Source organism: Mya arenaria, chromosome 15, assembly GCF_026914265.1.
Source record: "Mya arenaria isolate MELC-2E11 chromosome 15, ASM2691426v1".
Taxonomy (NCBI): Eukaryota; Metazoa; Mollusca; class Bivalvia; order Myida; family Myidae; genus Mya; species Mya arenaria.
Genome location: NC_069136.1, coordinates 22,326,200 through 22,354,180, shown reverse-complemented (window position 1 = coordinate 22,354,180; position 27,981 = coordinate 22,326,200). Strand labels below are relative to the sequence as shown.

At 33.5% G+C, this 27,981-nt stretch overlaps 2 protein-coding genes across 3 annotated transcripts in view; one reads left to right on the top strand and one right to left on the bottom strand.

The window, feature by feature from the left end:
* LOC128220482 (26S proteasome non-ATPase regulatory subunit 1-like) overlaps nt 1–27,981 on the top strand; it is a 213,745-nt gene that overhangs the window by 58,663 nt on the left and 127,101 nt on the right. The window lies entirely within an intron of this gene.
* Nucleotides 17–27,981, bottom strand: LOC128220483 (octopamine receptor-like). The gene is made up of 3 exons (XM_052928895.1): nt 27,756–27,981; nt 21,306–21,788; nt 17–2,563 (listed from the first exon to the last, which is right to left on the bottom strand). Exons 2-3 carry the CDS (start codon nt 21,604–21,606, stop codon nt 507–509), a joined length of 2,358 nt encoding a protein of 785 aa, XP_052784855.1. The 5' UTR covers nt 21,607–21,788; nt 27,756–27,981; the 3' UTR covers nt 17–506.

The window sequence follows — 27,981 nt, the reverse complement described above, 5'->3', positions numbered from 1 at the left end:
GCATTGGAAACAAATACAAATCACATTTTTTAACTCAAAGGTTAGTCTTATTTTTTTTACTGATAATGATTATTAAGCTATGTTAAAAAAGATTATGACAATGACAATTTTAATTCATTGGAACATCTAAAACTAAAAAAACAGAATATCAATTTTGGTGAAACGTGTTGTATTTTTGAGCTCATGATATATTTATATTTATTTTGAATGCATTATTGGGTGATATTATGAAATAAGCATAGGCCTGCTCTTCTTTTAATTGCCTTTAATTGCCAAGCTTGTTCAAATTCTGGATTTATATATATGCGGGCTTATTGTGTTTTTTTTATGCCAAGCTTGTGTACGTTTGCATGCTTGTTCATTAATGAGACTTATTGTAATGGCTGTAATAATTATTTATTTTTGAGGCAATTTACACAAAATCCCCACTAGCTCTAAATACTGTCAGATAAGAACTTTTTTGGTCTATCAAAGACTACAAATACACAAAGTCACATGACTTAATCTTAACGCCCATTGCTTAAATTTTTATCGTGAGTGTCCGATCGATTGTTTCCATTCAGTAAAACAGTCAGAGTTTGACGTCTATTCGTGACGACAGAAGCAAGTTGACTGGGATAACTATGTCTGGGGAAAGGGTTACGGCCTCGGATACATAAGTGACACGATAATATCTTGATAAATGCTCGTCTGAAAGCTGTGTTAAACATCGTGTAGATGATTGGGTTGGCCAAAGATGCGACATAACCCATCCACAGGAACGCTGACATTAATTCATTGGTCAAGTATACCATGCATGATACGCAAGTCACCGAAAGGATGTTGGCAATAAAAAATGGACTCCACAATATCACAAATACACCAAAAATAATTCCGAGCACTTTTGATGCTTTCTTTTCATTACTTGTAGTTTTTGATGAGATAAAATGGCGAAAACCATTCTTCTTCTTGCATTTGTATATGAAGTGCTTAATACTGCTTTTCTTCCGCACAACATTTTTGGAAATTTCGCTAGATTTGTCAGATTCACATGAGCTATCATTCATGTAGCACCTTCGTTTGAATGCAGCTGTGTGACTCAACACACTGTTCTCATCTTGCGATTTCTTTCCCGAGCCTATGTTTTTAACATCCAGTTTATACATGTAAACAGATTTTGGATAGAGCTTTATTGATAAGAGCTCAGAGGCATTCTCCGAGGATGTATCTAAATCATCAAGTGAGTCTCCCGATTCCGATACGTCAACAATTTCATGACTCCCAAGACAAAGCTGGTCCTTTTTAGAGCATGAAACAATTCCACTGTCCTGCGTTTCAGTTGACGCTTGATTGCTTAAATCCTTTAATAACGGCTGCAATGGTGGGCTGGATTTCAAGGTTGAAACGTTATGTTTGCGCTCACGTCTAGATTCTCGTAAACATTGGTCCATTTCTGCTTGTATTTCTTGAAAATGGTGACACCACTCGACAGATTTATAATCCCGGTTTAATCCATTTTGATGCAAACCCAGAGAGTCAAACACATCTGAGCCTGTGCCCTTGTTTGTGAAATTTGCGCATGATACGGATGCCTGTAAGTTGCTTTTCTCAGTTGTCTTTGGAATTTTAAGACTTGAATGAGTATTGAGATACGATATATTGCTGACATCAGTGTTGGCACGACTACGAAATCTTGAACTAAAAGATCGGGAAAGCTTTTCTGTGCTTGATGGTAGCAGTGTCGAGTATTCATCATCATCATCGGATGATGGACTCTGTATGTTCACTGCTGTTGGAACATTCAAAGTTCTGTTTGTTGTACATTCAGTGCAAGGTTCAGTCAGATTGTTTGAGCTATCTTCATTCAAATCTGGTATGTTTTCACTGGAAGAATGGTGACTGTTTTGGTCATTTTCAACTTGATGATCTGGGCTCATAGTAGGAATTTTCGCACATAAACTAGAGGCGTATGCTTCATCAAGGACATTTTTAAGTTCCAAGATTTTAAAGTCACTTTCAACGCAATTCAATGCATGTTCTGCATTTGGAGTTCTGGCTAATGAGCTAACATCAGTGTGACTCTCCCGTCTTGATTCTGAGCTAGGGGGAGATAACATGGTCGTAACATTACACACTTTATTTTCCTTGTATGCACTCTTCCGTCGCATGCGGAAATTTTTGCTGTCCATCGTCTTCATCATGTTTTGATTTTGCCAAAGAATACGTATAGTCAGCATATACGTTAATATCATAATACACAGCGGAACATAAAATGCAAATATGGAGCCGTAAATTACAAACTCCTTGATGGCTATAACACAGAGCCTATTGTGAAACACAGCGTTTTGGTCGACGATCCCGTATATGAACACCGGACTGCTTATTGTAATTGATACGATCCAGACGAAGATTATCTTCACAGCTACCATGGATTTGGTCTTGTTTCGGCCGTACTGCATCGGGTATTTGAGCGTGAAGAATCGATCCATGCTCATAGTACACATATGCCAGATGGAGGCCGTGCACATCAGAACGTCCATTGTAGCCCAAAATGTGCAATACTCCGCCCCCAAGGGGAAGTAGCCTGAAAAATAGAAAATATACTGTTACTTCATGTATAATCTTTACTATTAATAATTTTATCGTGTTTTAAAATCATACATATATTTGACCTGTATTTGCTGGTACAACATACACATGTTTAAACCAACCTCTATTGTCGTTTGTCATGATCAGCATTGTCTTCTTTTTTTCATGCCTTTGTCCAATGTTTATTGACCATTGGTGTAATTCTTGCTCTATATGTAGCAATGTTTTTTATAGGAATTTTGTTCCCATTTACATGTCCACATATTATTGACCATTGGTGTACTTCTTGCTCTATATGTAGCAGTTTTTGATAGGAATTTTGTTCCCATTTACATGTCCACATATTATTGGTCATTGGTGTAGTTGTCTATTAAAAGGTATCAATGTTTTTTGGGGGCGGGGAGGGGGGTAAGGGGGGGGGATGAAAATCTAGCAATTGATTTATAATCGCCTAAAGTGGTAGAACTGGTTTAAATGGTAACACCGTAAAGAAACTGTTCCCAGACAATCTTGCTGTTGATAATTTATTTTATTTTAGGTCTAATATTAGAAAATCCTGATTAAACCTGATAACGTTTCATTACAGAGGCTTTGTCCGGAATTATTATAGATTACAATGGGATCTTTATGTCTGTGACAATGTGATTGCTCAGGTTTTATGAAGGAATTTGGCATCTCTATTATGCTCCCAGAACTTGTTATGCAAGAAATGGTGACAGAAATTGTCAATGGGCCCATTAGGTTATGGGAACCGGTATGATATATGCTGACCAGTGAAAAAAATTTAAGTTAAAAATAAAGATACTACTGCGCTGCATTATTGCGCCATTTCAGCGTCAGCGCTAATTTAAATGTCACAATAACTTGCATTGATTGACAGGTCTTTTTGACAGACACGCAGCTTAATTTTAAAGCTGATGCAATTTGGGAGGGGTTAACATTAAATCTCTTCGTGCTTCACTGCACTCCGCTTCCTTAGGCTACTTATTCACAAATAAATTACTCTTACCAATTCTTAGAAATCCAGGAAAAAAGTGCTGGGTAGTGGACAGAGTTTTTGCACATTACTGTAAATCACCAGGCTTTAAACAGTTGCGCTGGTTGAAGCAAAAGTTTGCACTTATTGCGATTTTTTACATCAATTAGGTAAATATTCAAAATAAAACTAAAATATACAAATAACTTTTATGACACTGCATGTGAAGAGATGTTTTACACTTCAGACTTTATTAAACAGTAATATAATGGTACTTAATGATGCCAAACCCTCTAGTGGTAACTATCCCCCATCCCTCTTGAGAATTGTTGGAATTATTTCTGCTGTTATCATTACTCTATTATTATGTCATCCATTAATTCTCTTAATAGCTGTTTCTGATAAGAGGCAGTTTATTTCAAGTGATCATGTGTTTGTTCTTCTATTTTCAGGTAAGTTCAAGTTGTACTTAAATCGTCAACAGGTTTAATCAACCCCCAGACAATCAGTAAGTACAAAGAAATTGGGAATGTAAAAAAAAGGCGCTAATTTTGTTTAGGTTTTTGATAGCTAATTTATGTGAGTACTTATATTAAATTTGGGTTGATTATATTTGTACTAAATGGGCGTTAGAAGTGTTGCACTGAATGGATCGGTTGATGAAGACCCTCATCACATGCTTTAGTGCGTCAGACTTAAATACATTTGATGCAAAAAAGGTGGTCGCGGCCGCTGATATTGGATTGTAATTGGGGCACGACACACTTTTTAAGTCCTGGGGTGGTATTCAATATTGGTATTAATTGGATCCAAGATTGATGTAGCTAATCGGATTACGTGTTATTAATAACTGACCAATAGTGTGAATGAAGTCATTGATGTATGACCATAAGATTAACTTAAGTTGAATATTACACCTGGGAAGATCACACAAGTATCAAAGTGCATGCAAAGTTTACCTCTAAGCATACTGAATTTATAAAAGCAGACACTTAAAGCGATTCAACTGACATAAAGGCATAGTAATAACTTATGATATGTGTCCTGAAGAGCAGCTCCCAGACTAATCAACTTATTTTTTCTATATTATAAATGACGTTGATTGTTATGATGCTGAGGATGACAATTATTTTTTGATTAACCCAAATACAAGCTGTGAGGAAGTACATTTTCCATATTATTATTATCACATATGAATGATGTGATAGCAGCCGCCAGCTCTTTGTTAGGTTTTGATATATTATGTATGTTTGATATTGACAATGTTGGAAAAAAAGCTTATTGAGCTAAGGCCAAAAAAAATAATTGTTTAGGGTAACCTTCCCAAAATTTCTAGGTATAGTAGGTATGGATTTTTTTTTTTTTTTTTTTTTCAAAATCTGTCGTAAGTTCAGAGTGTTTTCTTGCACATGGCAGTCTTTCCTACATTACTGTCATTGCCTGACTTTGTTTTATCATATAAACAATAATTCTGATTAAAATCTGCATTTATCCGCCCTTCGTAACTCTCTATTCGCTAACGAATATATTTTTTTTGCTCAGAAACGGAAAAAAATAGTTAAGGTCGGCGCATTTTTATAGGTAGGGTTGGGTTACCCGAAACAGACATATTTTTTTTTAGGCCTAATGTTTCTTGTTAACATATACCCCATTTAAATTATAGATTAATGTATCTGTATCTAATTGAAGCTGAGCTTTGTCATTGAATGCCTTGCCATGGATCACTATTCTAAATAACCTGTGAAATTTTCTTATTTTTATTTCGTAAAAAAGTTATCAAAGACTTGTGAATTTCTAAACTGAAATTAACTCAGCAAGTGTGTATTCTTTTCCCATTGTTTAAAGGTAATTCAATATGTGTGTTGTTTCATAAGAATAATATTTTTTTTTTTAAGAAGTAAAATTGAAATAAAAAGGTAAAATATATTGATTCTGACCTGAGCTTAATTAGGTACAAAAAATGTCTTGTATAACTTCCAGGAGTAAATTTAGGGCAATGACCATGTCCTGAATAATAATTATTATACAAGACTCGTTATTCAAAAAGTCATAAAGTGTTGCTGAACCTTTTCTTAAGGGTTATTACAATGATTTTGCCTAATAAGAGGTTTTAGGGAAAGATTTACCATTAATGATAGAAACTCTTGAGCATTCGTTGAAACTCTGCTGAAGGAGACAGAACAACTATGCACTGCTATTAAATCAAATTTGAGATGAATGCTATAAATTTCAATTGTAGTAACAGTTGGCATCTGTAAATCAGAATCTACAGGATCTGAAAAACTGAGAATAACTCAGAAAATATTAAGCTGACCCTCAAATTTAATATATATCGAGTTTGGGTTGTCAATTGAATGCGGAAGAAATTACTTTGGTTTAACATTTGAAAAGTTATTTCCTTTGAAGAAATATTACTCTAGTTTAAACATTTGAAGAATTAATTCCCTTCAAGAACTTCAACAATTTTATATTATTAGGCCAATATGAATGATTGTGGACTTAAATTATCTGCTGGTAATGGTGTTGGTGAAGATGATGATGGTGGTGATGATCAGATAATGATGATGATATTGATGATGATGACCCAGCCAGGTACCATACAATAAACGATGTGAGCAATAAAAAAGACTTGTCTGTTGATGTTAGTCAAAAAGGGAGATAACTTCCACACGTAAAAAAGACATCGTAAAAGGCCTTAATACACTAGTGCAAATTTTCTCTCGCAAGATGTGTACAAAGTTTTATATCTTAAGCTTTTTTCTAGTAATGCAGTTATGGTTTAAGTTTTTGCATGACAATAATGCACACCAAAAAAAATCGATGTGTGATGGGTGAAATAATGCACACAAAAAAAATCAATGGGTGACAATTATATGCTATAAAAACATATTGGGATTTTTAGAAGGAAAAAAATGCAATCAATTTGTACTGGTTCTGGAATTATTACTGTCAAGAGTTTTGTTGACATTTATTAGAACAGCTTACACAACCCATTCCAATGCTAACAATCATAAAACAACTATCGAGGGATTATTCCATCATTAATAATCTCCCCATAGTAAACAAGTAATTACAAAACATAAACGCAAGAATTCCAGGTTTCATTGGGGAAATAGTCTTTCGACTGCTTTAACCTGAACGGAATTGATTTGGTGATATTTATTCTCCTACCAAACTTTAAGATGAAACCCTGGGAATTCTGTGATAAGAGTCTGTTTATTAAATAACTTTCCTTGGTATGGGTCATTCGTCAACAGACATCTAATGTGATTTTCTCTGAAACCATATTAAAATAGCTAATATCTCTCAATTCTAAACGCTACATGTATGTTTTAGAGCGCATCGAATCTCCATTTTTACCTGTTAGGTCTCGCTACGATTTGAAGAGATATGAATAATTATTTTTTAGGTTAAAAGTTAAGATTGTGACAAAAAACAAATTGTGAAGATTTTTTTCTGCCAATCAACAGATGTCTTAGAAATGTACTAAACAATATGTTTTCAGTTTGAAATTGTGCAAATTTGCTTAATTTGCATTTTCTACAGACTGAATGGCTTCTCCTAAATGTGCTGACCCCTAAAATGCTGTCACAGGTTCCATAGTTATTTTTTTTACACAAACTTATAACAAATAAAGGATAATTGTTTGTATCATAAGTGTATAATTAATTATTTCACTGAGTGAACAATAAAAGTTGTATTTCAAGAATGGTAATCAGACTTCTCCTGAAATATTAACTTTCAGGGTTCACAAAGTGAAATATATTTTGCTCTTACACAGAAAAACATTTTTTTATTTATTTATTTTTTTACCTAAAAGGTGTATTAATTGAGAGTTATTTGTGGATTTTCAGAAAGCATGCCAAATTACATCATTTCAGAAATAAAGTTGTTTGAAATTGTTTGAATAAGTCCTGTGCCTGCTGACTTCAAAGGGGGCTGAAATTTGAACAGTGTAAATAAATTGATACTGCTATTTTGTTTATGGCCAAGGCTGTTGAAATTTTATTGTTAAAGCTTTTAGCAATGAATTATTGTGAAGTCTTTCTCACCATTAAGTATTGAGCAACCCTCAATTTTCGATTAATAGACTAATGCCTCTAAAACTCATAAAATACAGTATTTTACTTTAAGTGTTTCAACTATTTTATTATAAGAAGAAATCGTAAAAAGGTTTCATGTCTAAATAAAAATCTTGAGTCGTTTTTAATAAGCCAATTTAGTAAAAGCCATAAAAGGTTTTTATGTCTAATTTCTGCAAATCTTCAGTTATATTTGATTTGGCAAATGTGAGAAATCTTATAATTTCCTCATTCTTCATCGTAAGAAAGATCTTTTAAAGATTGAAGCAATTAATTGCCAAGAAACTACAATTATTGGTAAAAAAAGTCAAACAATTGGCAGTATTTTTTTTAGTGATTTACCCCTATATTTAACAAATGTGTTTAAAATTAGAATGATTTTCGAGTAAGCCATTACGGAAAAATTGTGAGTTTTCAAGTTTGGTCATTTTGGAAAAGTTAAGGGTTTTCATTTAGAATTAACATTAGGAAAAAAGTTCATTATTAGACACAAGTTCATTGGGGCATTGTCATTAGTGCAAATCTGAAAACTCGTCTTTCAGTTTTGAACTTTTAGAGCCTTATATAATCAATATGAAACTTGGTACTCAAATGGTTAACTGTAAGTACCCTCTTGTGTACCAAGTTTCAGCAATATAGCCAAATTATATCTTGAGATTATCCCCCTTGATCTACTGACATGTAGTGCATTTAATGTACTTGTTTGACTTATCGTGCTTGATTATCACGTTTAGATTTGTCTTAGTATTATTGTGATCAGGAATGTAAATTAAGTATGATACATGGCTTATCATTAAAAAGAAAATACCCAAGGGTGTGTGGGTGTGCCAGGAGGGGTGTTTTTGTTTGCATGATTTTTACTTGGAAATTCCTCAAAATCATTAGAGACAAGATGGTTTATTAGGTGGATTTTCGTGCACTTATAATAGGCTGATTAATGAACGTGGGGGTAAAATGCTTTTAGTGAGCCATGAATCGAAAGATTGGAGGTGATATCATTTTGTCTACCAGATATGAGGTATAAAGTGGCATCACTAAGGTTTCATTTTCGATGTTATCAGAGTAATTCATGAAAATAGCAAATATCAATGACAGGCAACAAGTTTAATGAGCTGAAGGTGTTATTGTGGTAGTAATACTATTAATTTGAGATTGTAAAAGTGATACATCTAACATAGCTCACAATCTGCATCCTTTTCACATTATAAAAATATACATTTGATTTATGAAATCCATATGAAATATTTTTATGTTTGTGAAATTTGGGTGTCTGAAATTGATGTCAGAAACACTCAAAAGTGTGAAAAACATATAAAAAATTTTTCGAAATGAAGTTTATTTACAAAATAAAAAAGTAAAAGTTGACATGCACTCTACGTGATGCATTTGAATATTGGAAAACATCATAGAAATAATGCTTTAAATTACGTAAATAGGCATAAGAACTGTTTCGTAACCTACAACTAATTTCAGGGATCAATTGTTTTCATTTTATGACTCACAGGAATCAAGATTATTCTTGTCCTCATTTTAGGCTTGAGACGGTTCTGCTAACGTTAGAGGCTGGAGACAATAAAAGCGTTATTAGATCTGCACGAATATTCGAATATTGGAACGTTTCTGAAAAGCATGCCAAAATTAGATTTACAATGATTTCGTGAGATTGAAATTTTCATTGCACAAGAACAAACAGATCCTTTTATATCCTCGTCCTCAGCCAGCTAATAAATAGGTTTTTTAATTGCAGCTAGTAATGGCTACAGACATTGTTTTGAGACAGAATATAAGATAAAACAAAGAGATGATTTCACAAGAGTGTCATCCAAGCATCTATTGAGACGAAACATATTGCCTTTTGATAGGAGTCAATGAGTTTGTTTAGAAAAAAGAATCAGGGGTTGGTTCCAATAAAGATCTCAGTCATTATTTTTTAGTCGTAAATTTAAATGAACTTATTGTCAGTCTGATGTTGTTTTGCTACATATGTTTGTGTGAATTTAACTTTAGCGTGTATTAAAAATGGTCGCGAAGTTATTTAAAATTAAGACCCCGAAACTTTTTTACATTGGTGACATTTGTACAGATTTAAGATCATTAATGATATGACATACAGGGCCACGGAAATTTTACTTCCACAGACAGGTGAAGGTAGTGTTGGGAATCAATTCCAATTTTACTATCGATGATCGGTTCCACTCAAGTAACCGATTATCGATAGTACAATCGTTTTATAAAGACTATATAGTACCTGAATTGTTGTTTTATTCATGTACAGTATTAAACTCTAAATCATTATATGCATTTACGTTATGTCTATAAGTGAAGTTATTAAGTGTTTTTGTATAAAGAATAATTAATTTTCGTGCTCATTGTGGCTTTTATTAAAGATGACATCTGAACACTTCATAATTTCTAAGTTTTTTCGAAGATCGATTTTAACCAAATACAATTGATTGTCGCCGATTTCAGGTCCAACCAATCGATTTTCGATTATAATCGATCATGGAACATCACTAAGTGAAGGAGTATGATTATTTTGTTGATCAATCCAATTGGTCATACTGTTATCTGTTTATTCCAGACTACTCAAGAGGATGTCAGGGGATTTCTTGCAAACCATTTAGATTTCCATCTCTCTCTAACCTCTTATAAACAGATTCCTGAGTATACTGGACCCTTATGCCTTGGCCGAAACACTCAAAAGTGGGTTATTTGGGTGTTGATGTGACAGAAACACTTGAAAGTGTGAAATTTGGTTTTCTGAACTTGATCTCAGAAACACTCGAAAGTGTGAAATTTTGCTGTCCAAAATTGATGTCAGAAACACTCGTAAGTGTGAAATTTGGTTGTCTGAAATTGATGTCAGAAACACTCATATAAGTGTGAAATTTGGCTGTCCGAAATTGATGTCAGAAACACTCAAAAGTGTGAAATTTTTGCTGTACGAAATTGATGTCAGAAACACTCGCAAGTGTGAAATTTGGCTGTCTGGAAATGATGTTAACTTATTCCCTGTCCATGTAAATATGTTTCAGCAATGCCCTATCTAATCAAATGCAGGAATATAAAAGCTTAATGTGTTGGACACATGATAAAATCAGGGAAAGATTGATACTCTATTACTCAATTTTCGTGTGGGTTAGTGTCATTTTGTGAAACAGAGTAATTGGTACATGTGGTGAATCCTGAAAATGGTATAATTAATCATGATAAAGTTTTAGATCAGGAATCATGTTATTATTGAGTGCTACCATGGGTGCACTCAACAGTTCTGCCTTTTCATTTTTGAATGAAACACAAAACCTTTCACTCTTGCTCAATAACTGTATCCCCCGTGAAGAAAGCAATAAAACTTGATGTTTATTATCTAGTAATTTTTTCCCTGAAAATGTGTCAAACTTGGTGGAAAAAATAAATATAAGAAACTTTATACAATCATTGACCGTGCCGAGTGACAAATTGATACTGTCTGGTTTGTATGGTAAATGTCTGGAATAAAAACTGATATATTCCATATTGTAAGTAATAGTTACTGCTCGCATTCAATATTGTTATTTATAGTTACTGCTCGCATGACCAGAGTTGTTTAAGGAGCAGTTTACATTATTTCAATCAGAAACTTTATATAGTCATATCAATGACCCTGCTGAGTGACAAATTGATATTGTCTGGTATGTATTGTGATTGTCTGGAATTAGAACTGATATATTCAGTATTGTAAGTAATAGCTATTGCTCACACAGCCAGAGCTGTTTTAAGGGCAATTTAATTGAAAATCAGAAGGTAAAGTAGGTGACATAACTGTTTTGTACCATGTTGGAAGGACTCTATTCAGTTAAATTAGCATACAGTATAAGTGGATAGGGTTATAATTTAGCGCACTGTAGTTATTGAACGGTTTGGCTTAGTCTACTTGATACTGTTCGGATATCGGAGTAAGAATACTGACAAAAACAGATTAATGTAACACTCTCGAACATGGTACAGATATTTGCAATGAATTGATTCCACAATTGGTCACCAAGCCTTTCTCCGGGTTCTCCGCTTTCCCCAACATTACAAGACCACACTCTCGTGTAACATTGTGCCAACAAGAGTGATTAATAATGTGTTGTAATAACTTGTTCACAATGGTTGTAAGTAAAGAAGTTAATTGATTTCAACAAAGAGAAAAAGAAGACCTGAAAAAGCGTTTAAAATCTCTTGAAAAGCATGCTCCGAGTGCTAATATATTTCTAACAAACTTATGAAATCAATTTCATGCCAAAATAATTCAACCTAATTCATACATGCCATATTTTCTGGAGACCATTCAGGGGGATTTGTTCAAAAGGCTGAAAATTCAGGGGGATTTTGATTGTATTCAGGGGGATTTTTTAGCAAGTCTAAGTTGGCGAAATTTTAAAGTATTTTTAGATGCAAGTACGAAAAAATGTATTCACATATAATTTGCTTTGAAAACCTCTAAACTTTTTCATTATACAGAATTATTTTATGTCATGATTTATCATATTCTTATGATACACTGTCATGTCATACTGTAATGCACTTGCAGAACAAAATATGTCATTGGAAAAATATGTTTTCGAGACAATTAAATTAAATTTACCTTCCTCCAAAGTCTTTTAAAAAAATTGTGCTTAATTCTATCAGCTTGATGACTTTCAGACAATAAGAGAATAGAATAAATATTATTAATTTCTTCCTTCCAAAATAGTAATATTTCATTGCCTTTGATAATTACTACAAATTAATTGATCACTTGTTGTAAAAGTTTCCTTTTGGCATTTCACCCTTGTGGAGTTGTTTCTTTACATTCACTTTCACTCACATACTGTGGTTTCACTTACTTTGTGATTATTGCCTGATGTTAAATTTCCCAAAAAAAAAAAAAAAAAAATTACATATAATTCCGGGGGATGGATCGAAATTCCGGGGGATTTTTTCCCCCACCGGGGGATATGGCATGTATGCTAATTCTGTTAATCTTTGATTTGCAATGCTTTTTCAGGACTTCTTTTTCTACACAATTAGTGACATGTAAAGGTCTTTCACAATATGATACCAATATAAATGTTTGGACTGTTACAATGTGTTATAAAAACACCATCAAATTACCCACATGGGAGCCCAATTAGCATCAGACAAGTATCTTGTTTTTTTTTAGCAGTAAGAGGAGGAATGAAGATAATTAAATAAAAAAGTATTGGCAAAGTTACACACTTGTAAATGTGCTTATCTGATAAGCCAACACGATGAAGTTTCTCATGTATTATTATCTTGGAATCTTTTAAATCTTTAAACTGACCAGAGTATGGAATCATTTATCATATAAATTTTGGAGTAGACTGGTTTGAATATACATGTATGCAATCAGGGGTGTAGTATTCATAACTTTTTTTTGGCATAAAAACATTCTTTTCTTTCTTAAAATTCTTCCTAGAACCTTTATATAAATGCAAGGGAAAATCTAGATGAAATGGCCCCCAAAAGTACATATGTTGAAAAATCTCTCCTAGGTTCAAAATCGATCGAATGTTTCTTGTTGAAACCTTAGAGCCCCCAAGTTAAGTTTTGAATTAAAACAGAAATCAGTCTGGCTGATCCCCCTGAATTATGTGTAGTCAGAACATTGATGGATGGTGGTTATTGTAATATGTCTAATGCATGATCATGATTCCAATGACTCCATCCATTTTCCCTAATGAGTCTTGTATTGGATATGGCTTAATAGAAAAAAATAAAAATAATAGACTGAGCAGCTGATTCTTATAGGGTGACTAATAAGCCATAATAAGCCGCTTTTGTCAGTGTGTGTATACCACGTGATAAATTACGTCATTTATGCTACGTCGGAAGGCAACATTTTGCTTAAAATGAAGACTTATATCAAAGATAACTTTTCTTTTACAACACCATTTTAAATGAAACAAAGGGCCACCTTTGCCGCTTAAAGACCCAGCTTTTGTTTTATTATTGAAATTTGATAAAGTCATTAGTTTCATCAAACACTTCGACAGAATGATGTTTTGACAGTGCTTCGCCAGACGCTGTATTGTGGAAAGGTTTGTCGGAGGTGTTTAATGAAACTAAACTCTCATGTTTGATCTTCAAGATGATCTTCAAGGTTATGATGTTACAACTAAATTTGTTCTCAAGTTGGCTCCAATCTGATATTCATGACTTGTGTTTGTTAATTAGGAAAAAAAAATGAAAACCTCATATGAGGAATAACAGATTCAGGAAACTCTGCACTGCCACACAAGCTTTTCCTTGCAAATAAATCATTGAAACTACGGTTTATATGGAATGGTTTAGGACTTCATCATACATAAATATAAAAAGAAGACGATATATACCCTTGTGATGACATGTGTTTTTGAACAGAAATATGAAAAGCTGCGATCTGATCGTTTGTCACCCACAGCAGTCATATATCACTAGTTTCCAGACAATAACGCAAAAATAAAAGTTGTAAAAACAGTCAATCTGTGAGAGTGCAGCTTTAAAGCATTTGTGCTCAAGAGCCTATAAGGTATAGCTTAAAAAATGAATAAGGAATTATCCATAACTAAATATATTTGCAGCAGACACAATGCGTCCCTCATGGATTGTCGAGTGATGATATGGTTGTAAATGATGTATAAGTTGGGCAATCATATCTGTAGAAGATGACTGTTCTTGAATGCCTAAAGAGATGTCTAATTCCCATTGAGACATACCAGATATCACTGTAAGAATTGTCGGAATAATTTACCAGATATCACATTCTGGCCTGTCATTATAAGAAAATCGTTGTAAGTTGTAGCTTCTTGCTTGGGTCATATTAATAGAAAAATTGGACCTGTTGGTCATGGAATTTCATAAGCGAAAAATATCATTATCACCTTTTTCAATTAAGGTATTTCTGTTGCTGATAAGCCTGTTGATATATGGATTTGTATATGTCAGAATTAATAAAATTCATTGATAGTGTCTGTCAGGTAATCTGCCCATGCACCTGTTCAGAACATGTATTTTCCGAGTGGTCAGTCATCAGAATTCTTACAATGGGCTGTGTTTACATAAATTTGTTAAAGTTAACAACATTGTTTACATCATTATCGTTAACTTTAAATTGTTACTATTCTGAAAGATTAAAGGATATGCTTGTTATGTGCTGTATTTCTAACAAGATTTGAAACAACCTTTTCAGCTGTACATGTTTATATTTGAAGATGTTAGCACATTATCAAATAGTTCATGTTTAAAAGTTAACAACGATGTCTACAATTATGTTGTTAACTTTAACAAAAGTCTGAACAATGGGCCTACTGTCGGTCTGACTGTATTCAAGGCTCAGAGTAATGTCTCCTTCTATTTGTATATGGTTTGACTTCTGCCTGGCACTGAGCCCCTGGGTTTGTTTTATATTACTGTAATCTGACTTGTGGTATGTCTGTCTTTTGGTCTGGCTAGGGCCTCAGCTTTCAAATAAATAATTTTGCCAAACTGGAAAAAACAGACAATACCACAGAAAGTCAGTTTGACAAAATTATTTATTTGCGTGTAGAAAATAATCATTTGTCATATATCTAAAAGCTCTGCAGGTCTTTGTTGCAGGAATTTGCATCTACTTGCAAAGCTTGCGTTACAATCCTGTCTGTTTGTTTGTGTAGAACTAATATATCGGTATTATTACAAGTTTCGCACTCAGACACGATAAGTCTATGAGGAATTTCCAGTCATTTATGAATTAGTTCCATCACTAAATCACACATTATCGATAAATCTTTGTAAATGAACAAACCTGGAATGAATAAAATATTCTGCCAGTTGTTGATAGAGCATCTTGTTGTTCATAGGGAAAGTAGGGGCTTACATGATATTGGTATGGTGCCTTATGATTTTTTTTGATAATTGCTTTTGGCTTACATGATGTTCGTATGGTGCCTAATGAAATGTTGATGTTTACTTTTGCAAGTGACCTCTTTTTTTATTTTATTTCTTTTTGAAGTTGGGGTGGGGGTTGTGTGTGTGTGACCTTTTTTATGAAAACAATAATGATAATAATAATAATGTTAATAATAAAATTAATAATAATATTAATAATAATAATAATAATGATATTTTTAATCATAAAGATAGTAATAATGATAATAATAATATTTATTTATTTTTAAAAATGAGTGGTGGGGGGGGGGGGGTAGGGTGGATAGTCTTCAATTATACTGGACACCTTGAAATAAACCTGCCCTCAGAAGCAGGTAATTAAGGCAGTTTCCTTGCATGATATATAATATTCATGTCATCTGGGTATTTGTTATGTAATAACTTGAAATATATCTTATCATTTGATACCAAACATGTGTTTATTTATGGATACATAAGTTATAAAAAGGGTACCAGAAATATGAAAAGCTGTACTATCTGATAGATAATATTTCTCAGAATCTTGGAATATTTTTAGCACTTTTTTTAGCAGATAATAATGCCAATATAAATGTTCTGGAGAATTTAAATGTTCATTACTGATAATCCTGGAGATCGAAAGGCTACATTTATAATGGAAAAATATATCTCCTAATGCTTACAAAAAAGTTTGATAACTTTCCTTCTTTTTATAAATCTTAGTTGCTTCTTTAGCGATTACAACGTTTAAACCAAAATAGATTTGAATGAGTCCGTAATATTTTGAAATTACGTTTTTAATCGTATACAAATTGGAAGTTTTGGATTTATAAGCATTGAAAATCCTTTGTAATTGCAATTATAATGTAACATATTTGCTCAACTTAGACAATATTTGCTCAACTCAAAACCTGTTTGCACAACCTGGCTCTACTCAAAACAATTGTTGGCTCAACTGAGCTCAACTCAAAAACATGTTTGCTCAACTGTTTGCTCAACTGAGCTAAAATGAAAAAAATCCAAACACATTTGCTTCTACATCAAGATTCCACAATTTCAAATACAAGGATGAATAAAAGACATTAAAAAAACATGGCAATGGGTAATGAAGCAAAAAATTAAATTATATAAAGATAATGTTCAGGATAATACAAGTTGTATTCTGAAGAAACGACAAAGACTCAGAATTTTTTCGGGGTAAAATTTCTTAGATCTTTGATTGAATTAAGTTTTCTTTCATGCACTTCTTAAAGTCTGTCAAAATCATCTTAAAACTCAAGCAGGCAATAAATTAATCTCTCTCAATTCCATAATTTTCTTTTCTAAATTGTTGATGCAATTACATAGAAAAATAGCATCAATCAGAATTTCATGAAATTTGTATAGTTGATTTGAAGTCAAGCCTGGTTGGTCTATATGGGGACTGGTAATGAACCAGCTTTTTGTTGTGATGATTGTCATTCATATCTTGTTATCTCGTACAGAAAATGTGTTGTTGAAATCTCAATAGACATGCGAATGGAAGAAGCTGTTGAATGCAATGCTTACTGTTAAGGTTTTATGGGAACTGTATAAAGTAGAATCTTGTTTTTCTGCCTTGCAGTGTCTGTCTGTGTGTCTGTTTGCGTGTCTTATCTGTCTCTCTGACAGTCTGTGTGTCTGTTTGCGTGTCTTATCTGTCTGTCTGACAGACTGTTTTCTGTTTGCGTGTCTTATCTGTCTGTTTGTGTGTCTTATCTGTCTGTCTGACAGTCTGTGTGTGTGTCTCTGTTTGTGTCTGTGTGTGTGCGTGGGTGCGTGCATGCGTACGCGCGCTCGCGCGCGTGCGTCTGTCATGTGTGTGTGTCTGACAGTCTGTCTGTCTATGTGTCTGTCTGTTTGTCAGTCGGTCTGTCAGTTGGTGTGTCTGTTGGTCTGTCTGCCTGTTGGTCTGCGACTGCCTGTCTGTTGGCCGGTCACTCTGTCTGTTTTTCTGTCACAGTGTATTACTCTGACCATCTGTCTGTCTGTTTGTCCATCAAAAGAGTTATAATATTGAGTACACATTAATTTGGTTCTTTATTCAGAGTAACTTGGAATCATTATGTCGGGACGGCAGTGCAAATCTTTCTCCTGAAAATACACTATCCACTTACTTGTTAAAGTGGATGGAAGTTTTGTACCTCATTATTTCATGTCTAAGACACTGTAAAAACAACAAACTCACATTGATCATGCATGAAGAGTGTTCAATCATTAGAAAGATTTTATGTTCCCAAGATTTGGCAGAGAGAGAGAGCAACAGTCATAGAATTTGATGGATGTGAAGAGACTAGTCCTAAAACATAACTAGCCATGCATGATAATGTCTTCTCTGTGCTCGACAATTGACATAGCCTGGACAGACTCAGAACACTCGCTTTAAAAGGAGGAGTTCCCAAACATGATTGAAATGAAAGGTTGTAAGAAGCTTGTTAAGAGAGGTGCGGAAATGTGTTTACTAGAAAAGTACAAACGTCTGGAGCAACATCCTTGTTAAAATTTCTGGTGTCCTCGCTTCTCACCTAGGTGACCCGGGTTTAATTCCCAGCCTGGGCGCATGTGTGTTTGGTTAGTCAGGTCACAAAAACATACAAGGGGGTTACCTCTGAGTACTGATCCAGTTCCCCCTACATTTCAAGACCACACTCATGAATAACATCATTCCAAGGAGAGTGATTGATTTAAGTATAGCAAAAACTTGTTCCACAATTGTACTTAAAATAAATAGATTTGAACTAACTGCAAACAAATCCCCAAGAAATGCCAATGGAGTTGTAGAAACTGCTGTATAAAAATTGAAAACTATGTTAGTTCTTGGCACATTAATTAGTACTTAAACACTTTTTGTTTGCCATAAATAAGACATTCAGCAAAGATTCGAAATAATAAACAGCATGCATTTGGCTCAAAACATTTTGTTTGAATTTCAAGAATTTGCAGGGTTCACTTAACTCAAGGTTGTCGAAATCTTGAAAACATCACCCCAGGAAGGAAATCATGTTGATTTGACTGGTTTATTTGTCTTTGATCACATAATGATCTGCGCATATAAACGCTAATTAATTACTAAAGCAGGTACAAATAGACTGGTTTTTACATCAACCTTCTCCTCACACTTGAAGCTGTTGAAAGGCTTGGATTTGTCTGTTTTTTGGTCTTAAATGTTATTCTGTAATCACCTGTTAATAAGATTGTCTCTGATATATAAAATCCTTATCTTCTTGGCTTTGCAGTGAACCTTCCTTCCAATTCTCACGAAAATATTTAAGCACTGTGCTTTAACCACAATAGAGAACTCTAGGAATTGTGGGTATCTTCCTTAAAAATAAATGTAGTAAGGCTTTTGGACATCATAAGCCCTGCAAAACGTATTTTGAAATTCATAAGATAACCGTAGAATAAAACATATCTGTTTCATGCCAATAAGAAGATGATCTTTAAAAAGGCTTTGCTTCTGATCAAACTCTTATTTATTATTCTGATTTATTTGTATTGACACAGACATTTTATGGCTAAAACTGTGAAGTTTATGCATTTTCATTTTATAACTATTAAAAGATATTAAAGGGGCTAGACACCAGATTGTCCAAAAATCGACAAATAAAGTATTTCCTTAAAACAAGCCTAGAATTGTCAATGCTTGCTAGTAGAAGGCTGGTAATACATCACTTTACATGGTCAAATTTATAAACACTGTCATGTTGCCGTCGCATCTGTGTTTCCCCTATTTAAATAGCGCATAATGGTTTCCCGGTATCACATCTGTTTATGAGTACAGATAAATATACTGACTCTATTTTTAAACCTACTGGGATTTACTTGGTAGACAACCCTAGTAAATATTGAATTGGAAAAATGTGCAAAAACTGCAAAAGATGCATGGTTGTAAGCGATGTGATACATCAGTATGTAAGATTCAATACGCTTGTCGTACAACAATGTCAATTTTATGTAAGTTTTTGACAGTTTTCCTGCAATTGCATTATCTGGTGTCTAGCCCCTTTAAGCAGTTAAGTATAGCTTATTGTTTATTTGTTGGTCCTTATGGAAATAAAATGTTCAAGTCTAGCGCAGCTAATACGTCACAGAATAACAGACAAGCTATTTCATTTCGTATTAAATATGTTTAGCGAAATATAATGATTCAGCCAAGAGATTGAGTATGGCAAGTACAATGAAATCAATATTGAATTTAACAGTTGAATATTTTGAAAAATACTGCCATCTCATTGGTTGATTTTAACCATTATATTAAGGTTATGGCTGTTTCCTAGGGACCTGTTGTTGCCTTGTTGAGTTTTTAAAAGCCTGCCCACGCCCTATAATGGCTGCATTATGGCCAATTCCTTGGCCCCATATTCAATATCATTCTTGTCCTTGTCCTTTGACATGCCTCTGTGATTCCATTCAGCCATTGGCCAATTATTTTTACAGTCCAATCAAAATGCTTGGATTCTAATTTTAAAATAAAGTGAAATCTAAGGTGTGTATGGCATACAGCAGACCCTGTCTTGTTGAAATAAGAATAGGAAAAACATTAAAAAAAATAGCACATGTTTTTTTATCCACTTAATTAAAGCATATGTTTAAGGTGGGTTCCTGTTTTAATGTTTTTCATCTTTCTGGAATTAAAATAAACTGTTCCTCATTGGAACCACAATAAACATTTTTTTTCCTGAGGTAAAGCAATTAAACAAGATGATTTGGAGTAAAAACCTGCAGAAGTTGGTGTACCTGTTAATGGGATGTCATTATCTGACAATCTTTGCGCATATAATGTATCAGTTCAATTAATTTATCTGACTTAGCTTTCCTTGTTGCTTAAGTTAAATGATGCAACTGAAGATGTGTAAAGATAATTGTTGAAATAATGAATCTTAAGTGTGTAAAATGGCAGAATTATTCTCTTTATATAACTTTTCTTATACTTTAACCAGAACATTAGTTGGAACTGATATTTTAACGATAGGAGTATAATGATACATTATTACATGAAATAAAATCTTTTTTTTTTAACATAGAAAATGCTTTTAATGTCACCTACATACACATTTTAATGTTTCAATATTGTCTTAGATTTTATAAAATTTGCCAATTTCATTTAAAAAATGCCATAAAATCCAAAAATGATCAATTAAAACAGAAACTTGGGAGTCTTCAGCTCATAGGGAGTGTCAGTGGGCCATTACAAAGGGAAATTACATGCTTAAACCAAGAAACAGTCTGCCACAGATGATATTAATGATCCTTCATTGACTTACTTAGATTCTGAGAGAGAAATAATGAGGACCAAAGTCCAAGTGAAGTGTCATTTCACAAGTCTAAGTGAAGTGTCATTTCACAAGTCTAAATGAAGTGTCATTTCACAAGTCCAAGTGAAGTGTCATTTCACAAGTCAAAGTGAAGTGTCATTTTAAGAAGTCCTTGTGAAGTGTAATTTTAGGCAGTCCAAGTGAAGTGTTCTTTCTCAAGTCCAAGTGAAGTGTCATTTCACAAGTCCAAGTGAGGTGTCATTTCACAAGTCCAATTTTTTTTTTAGGTTTTATGTTACAAGGCCAAGTCTTGATGCAAGCTATTAATTATGGTTAATTACCTTGTTAAACTGATTAACAAACAGACAAGCGTTGGGGTAATTTCTCCATGGCACTATTGTTGAATCCATATAATTTATACTATTGTCTTAACTCGTTACTGTCTAAATGTGATGGCTGCAGTATGTCTGAACAATGTTACAGAAATTTGTATATAAAATAAAAAAATATACAAACCATAGATTTCAACAACCATCCCAAATGGCATGACAATTATGGAGACCAGAAAGTCGGCAATGGCGAGAGACATGAGGAAATAGTTGGTCATGTTCTGAAGGCGACGGTCCCAGCACACGGCCAGACAAACCAGTAAGTTCCCGAGGGCTGTACAAAATATTATGACTATCAACGCCAAAAGACCCCATTTCATCACAGGGGAAGTAATTTCCGACGTCGTCGAAGTCTCGTTGGAACCGTTGGTCAGCCAGAATTGTGTCACATTGAGAATGCTCAGGCTCTGATTCGCTAAATCACTCATTATTGATTTTGGAAAGAAAGTTTATTTGTTGTTCAACGCACTTTTTAAGAACCACATTTTCATGTTTAGTTTTCCACTGTTTTTTTTTTTTCAACACAATCTGAAACCCATCACCTGGTCTTGCGGGCAGGATATGTTCAGGCTCTAACTCCTGGTTCTTGTTGTACCATTTATTGCTACACCTGCAAAAAAGATGGTAACTGTCAAAGGGGCACAATGTATGTTAATGTTAAATATTTTTTTATTGCATTATTATGTTTAACTCTTGACTTTAATTATCAAAATCAAATAAAAAAGCTTATGATTTGTCTATAGATGAAAGAGTTTTAGCGATAATTTGGTGCTTTTTAAACTTGGGTTTTGTGGCCATGTGCCTATTAATTTTAAAAACAGCAACATTTATATTGGCTTATATTTTTTGTATTGGTATCAAATCATATGTTTATGTTTTGTTTTGATCAATAAAGTAAAATGAGTTAAACATTAAGCATTAAAATTAAAAAAAAATGAAATTTGTATAAACGTTCATTGAAGACCTTTAAACATGTGATAAATTGGTTAGCTTCATAGGCTTGTTATAATATTTAACTAATTAAATAATATTCATATTCTCTTCTATCAATTATTGTTCTAATAACAAGGCTTTGATGAAATATTGATAATTAAAATTCTGTTTACTCTGTGCGGTTAATTATTTATTATGTAATAAACACTTGTTATAGATTGTGCCAGGCATTTTGTAATGTTATATGACATGAAACTCAGTAGCCATTCAAAAACATGATATCAAACCTACGCACACTGGGTGCAGAATGTAGAAAAAATCTGCTCTTTATGTGCTTATTCGTGACCACTGTGGGCAAGAATGATATTTCTCTGGAAATAGTCCTGTTATATGATCATGAAAGACAATTTTGAAAATATATGACATTTACGCCTAACAAAACAAATGTTTTAGGTAACCCAACCATACCTAATAAAACCCGCAGAATCTGATGTTGTTGTTTTTAAAAGAAAAAAATATAACAAAAAAAAAAAGATGAAAAAGTTAACTTGACAGGTAATATTAAGTGTCATTTTAGTTTTGTGGTCATAATTTTTGACAATTACAAAAGAGTGGCTTTTAATAGTGATAAAAATAACTATTTTATTGCTTGAAAAATGTCAAGATCATTGTTATCAATTTCAAAGTTTTCAATTCCTGTTCCATGACTTAGAAGGTCACATGATTGGGTAAGGATACGGGTACTACCATTTCAAGGCTTAAGTTACACACAGTTGACCATGACCCATGAGCTTTACACTTCTTTGACTAATATCAGCAGTATTATGCATTGTTTTTGATGAAGGTTTGATTACAAAAAGAAAATGACGTAACATCAAAGAAACTGTTTTGATGAATACACTGTAGACATGAACTTATTAGTGAAATAATGATAATGATGATCCTGTAATAATCTCATAAACAAGCCTTATTTAGAATGATGAGCAATAAATCTTGATGGCCGGCACTAGCTGCTATTGACTATTCGTAAAGTTTCTTGTCCTTTTGTGGACGTTTTTATACTTTACTACGTATTGGCACGCCATCTATTGCATTGTGTGACGTAGGCTCTTTTTTAGGAGAAAGAAATATGATGATACATATAAAAGCGGTATAACAATACATACATTCATGAGAACGTTGAAAAAGGCTTACATTATGAGCAGATGTTCAAAGAATACTTGATTATGTATTGATACATGGTTAACAGCCCTCTTTTATTATCATATTGTAAACTAATTGTGTTTAACAACATGTTTGTTATTGACATAAACCATATACCATTAAAACATTTATTACGAAATGATATTTGCCCACAATTTAAAGGGCATGTTATCTCATAATTTTTGGTGCCATTTGCTTGCCATGTTAACTCAATTGTCATTTTTGGCGTCATTTGCAGGTTATGTTACATCAATTGTCATTTTTGGCGTCATTTAGAGTGTCTCAATTGTCAATTTTGGCACCATTTTCAGGGCATGTTACCTTAATTGTAATTTTTGGTGTCATTAGGTATGCATGTTATCCCAATTGTAATTTTTGGCGCCATTTACAAGGCATGTTACATCAATTGTCATTTTTGGCGCCATTTGCGGGGCATGTTATCTCAATTGTCAGTTTTGGCGCCATTTGCAGGGCATGTTACCTCAATTGTCATTTTTGGCGCCATTTGCGGGCATGTTATCTCAATTGTCAGTTTTGGCGCCATTTGCGGGGCATGTTACCTCAATTGTCATTTTTGGTGCCATTTGCGGGGCATGTTATCTCAATTGTCAGTTTTGGCGCCATTTGCAGGGCATGTTACCTCAATTGTCATTTTTGGCACCATTTGCAGGGCATCTGACCTCAATTGTCATTTTTGGCACCATTTGCAGGGCATCTGACCTCAATTGTCATTTTTGGCACCATTTGCAGGGCATCTGACCTCAATTGTCATTTTTGGCCTCTTAATTGCAGGCCATTTTGGCTACATTAGTACTTGTTGTCATAAATTTGTGGTTTTTGACATAACTTGTCAATTACGTCATCATTATCAATGTTACTGCTGTATAGTCAGCAGTTTGTGCTGTATAACACGACTTGAATGTTATAATTGGCAATGTTAATGTTTTGTTTACATTTCATTTGAGATTATTCATGACATAATTGACAACTTGAAACAGTTGTCAAGGAGAACAATGAATTACTTGCTAAAAGTGTCTCCATTTTAATGACGTGTTTGTATCAAAATGCTGTACCAAAATGGAACACTCTTAAAATAGGATGGTTTTAACTTAATGGCATCTGATTTTTTCCTTTTCATTAGAAGAAAACACACTGTCTAAAATAAGTGAAGGATATGACGTACATTTCTTATCCTATACAAAAAAGTAACCAAAATAACTATTTGACATTTAGTTTTGAAAGTTAATGGGAGACTTGCTCTTTTGTGAAAGATGTTTGCTCAACTGGCATGTTTTGTTTGTTATTTCTGACAACTACCGTATATGTCCTATTAAATGCCTATGGCACTTGTCTTTTTGAGAACCCTGCATGATATACAAAAGCCATTTTTCCCAATTAAGCAACTTTTTTAAAATCCCGTTAATTGAAGTATAAAACATGAAAGAATATTAGAATTTGCTGACTTCTAGCTGTAAACATACCATGCAGTGTAGAAAAATAAACTGATCAATGGATCACATAGCTTCGGTAGATTAATACACATTTTCAATGTCATTTTGTACAATAGTGTATGTTTTTTCCGTATATGCACAATGTCGGAAGGTGCCCTAAAATGGCTGCTGTAGGAATACTTTTCATTGGAATTTATAGCGGTTTTGAGATATTCATTATTCATGTCACAGAATCTGATAATAGACTCACAATAAAACCCATAGTGCATCTACAAAGGCATGCACGTGTCACAGGGTGAGAAAAGTGTGCAGCCAGACTGGTGCTCGAACCCGGGACCCCTCGCTATCAGGTCGAGTGCTCTTCCGACTAAGCTACCGGACCGCTTACACACTTCCTCACCATCTGTATAGGTATCAGTGCCGTGACATACTTCCCCACAAACTGGAAATTTGTCCTCGAATTTGAGAAACACCGGTGCTAAGGAATTCACATAATTAACACTGAGAGCGCGTTATGCTGTCAAACAGTTCTGCCACGGTCCCTCGTTGGGCGCCAAATGTCACAGGGTGAGAAAAGTGTGCAGCCAGACCCGTGCTCGAACCCGGGACCCCTCGCAATCAGGGCGAGTGCTCTACCGACTGAGCTACTGGACCGCTTACACACTTCCTCACCATCTGTACAGGTATCGGTGCCCTGACACAAGTTCAATAGGACATTTACGGTACTTGTATGTTTCACAGTGCTTGAAGAACTCTAAATAATACTTGTACAGAAGACATTGAGGACATTTAAAAACAACAACATGTAAATGTTATGTTATGTTAGAAAACTTGTAAACACATAGAATTAATGCTTTATTGATTCCATTTTGTAAAGTTGTTCTATATTCAAGTGTATGAGAACCATTTGCAAATCGCATTGCACTACATTCAAATTATTATTGCAGTTCTTTCTTTCTTATTACATACGAATCTTTGAGAAGATTATATAATAATAATAAAGGTATTTGAAATACAAAAAAATCCTTGTGCACAGTCTTGTTAACCCATTTCATTCTGAGACCCAGTTAGATATGATACCTTGAATATCTGGGCATTTTCCAATAACTGATAAGCCATCTGCCTTTTTATGACCATTGTGTTGTATAAACACTAATAACTTCTTTATTATTGGTACAAGACCCAATAAAGATTACATATTTGGAAAGGAAATAAAAATATGAACAAGTTTATGTAAGTTTTATTAGCAAATGATTTTAAATAAATTATTTTTTGCAAGTTAACCAGGTGATGATGAAAAAAAAAAACACCAAAAAATAAATATGCACAAATTGAAAGCAAAAAAAGCACACATAATTTTTTTCAAATGTCACATAATCCAATGTATGAAAGTTTCTAAATTAATCTGTCTTTAAAATGCAGAAAGAATTATGCATATATTTCAAATCTATAAAAAGTTATAACAGTTTATATCATCCCATGTCCACTTCGGAGCAAATCGGGCGGGTGGATGTTCATCGCGATGTTGGTTGGAATAGCAGTTTGAATCCTCGACCAGTAAGGTCAAGAAGTCTTGCCCCCATAACAGTTTTATTGATAAATGACAGTAATGCAATATCCTGGCTTTCTTGGGTCATATTGTTCTTTAGGACCACCATTCTTTGTATTCCCACTTGGAAACCTTGGGGTGATCCTCTTTGTCATTCAATCATTCTAGAACTCCTCAAGATCGTCATAAAAACTCCACCAAATAATGCAAATGTCATAGTTTGTGATTTCTATCGATGTTTTAATATGTCTTCTGTTTGTATCAAACAAATTCACATAAACTTCGTCATTATAACCATCCCAATATCACTATCGTCACTGTGGTCGAGAGTCCTATCCATTTCAACCAAAATTTGCATCAAAATCGCAATAAAAAGCTTAAATTTAACTCGATTTTTGAGTTTTAACATTATTTCTTCATTAAAATTTTCTGCGCATCTATCTGCGCATAACATCCGGTCATTCCGGAAAACGTATAAACCGGAAACAATACAGTCAAAACGAAAGTAAATAAAGTGAAAGTTCAGTACGTCAAAAACTACACCTTTTGGTGTATCCCGCATGTAAAGGGTAACTACACCAAAAGGTGTATCCCGAATGAAATGGGTTAAACAGCGAGAATTTCATCATAAATCCAATAAGCCACTTCTTACCTAGGAGGGATTTTTAAAAGTTGAAGTGCAGTGCCCCATTTCAATAAAATATCTTACTAAAAACCCTTACACTGCTTGAGAGAGCTCAGGTACACCCAGAATCTGTGCGAATAATGTCCGTATGATATTTTTTATTGAAACACAGTTTAAGCCTCAACGAGGTTACGCCTGAAAAATAACGATCTCAAGCCTCATGATCCTTATCGAAACCAGAGCCCTAAACTGTCTCACTCTCTTCTAGATATAAAAACAAAATCACTACTTGAAATCTTGATCAAAATCAAATGACTTCAGAGCTATTAAGAAAAAATATAAACATTAATAATATATAAACTATTACATGTATATGATAATTAATGATGACACATGTTTTGGGTTTTCTAAGAAATAAAAACAAATGTTATCGAACTCCAGCAGTCCCTGAAGATAAGAGAAAAAATCGGGTGTATCTCGAAGTTTTAATGCTTGATGTGTTCAAGAGATTAATATATCAGTAAACATATATCACATATTTGATATAGGTATTTTTTCTAAGTTTATCACCATGTTTATTATGAGTGGAAAAAGGATAAAAAGTTTTATCAACTTTTTAGATGCATATCTGTTTTTTTTTTCATAAGTTAGATTTTCTTATTATTTGGTATATTAAAAATGGGAGAAGATTTATGTCATCTTCTTTTATGTATATATATGAATTTAATTGTTATATATTTATATATGATATTATTTTTTTCTTGAAATTATTTATTTAACATTTTATTTACAAACAAGACTTTAACATACATGTACCTTTTTATCATATAATTATCCTGGCCTCCTGACCAAAGTCTCTCTAGTAACATATAAGTAAGTCCAATAAAATCTTTTCTCAATGTTCAAATATTAAGTAAACGTCATTCTCATTTTAATATGTTCTCTCTTATAAATAATTCCAAAATTTTCAAATATTAACTTTAAATCAATCTCTTTTTGATTTTTTTTATCCCTTATAAATAATTCCAATAATGTGATTCCT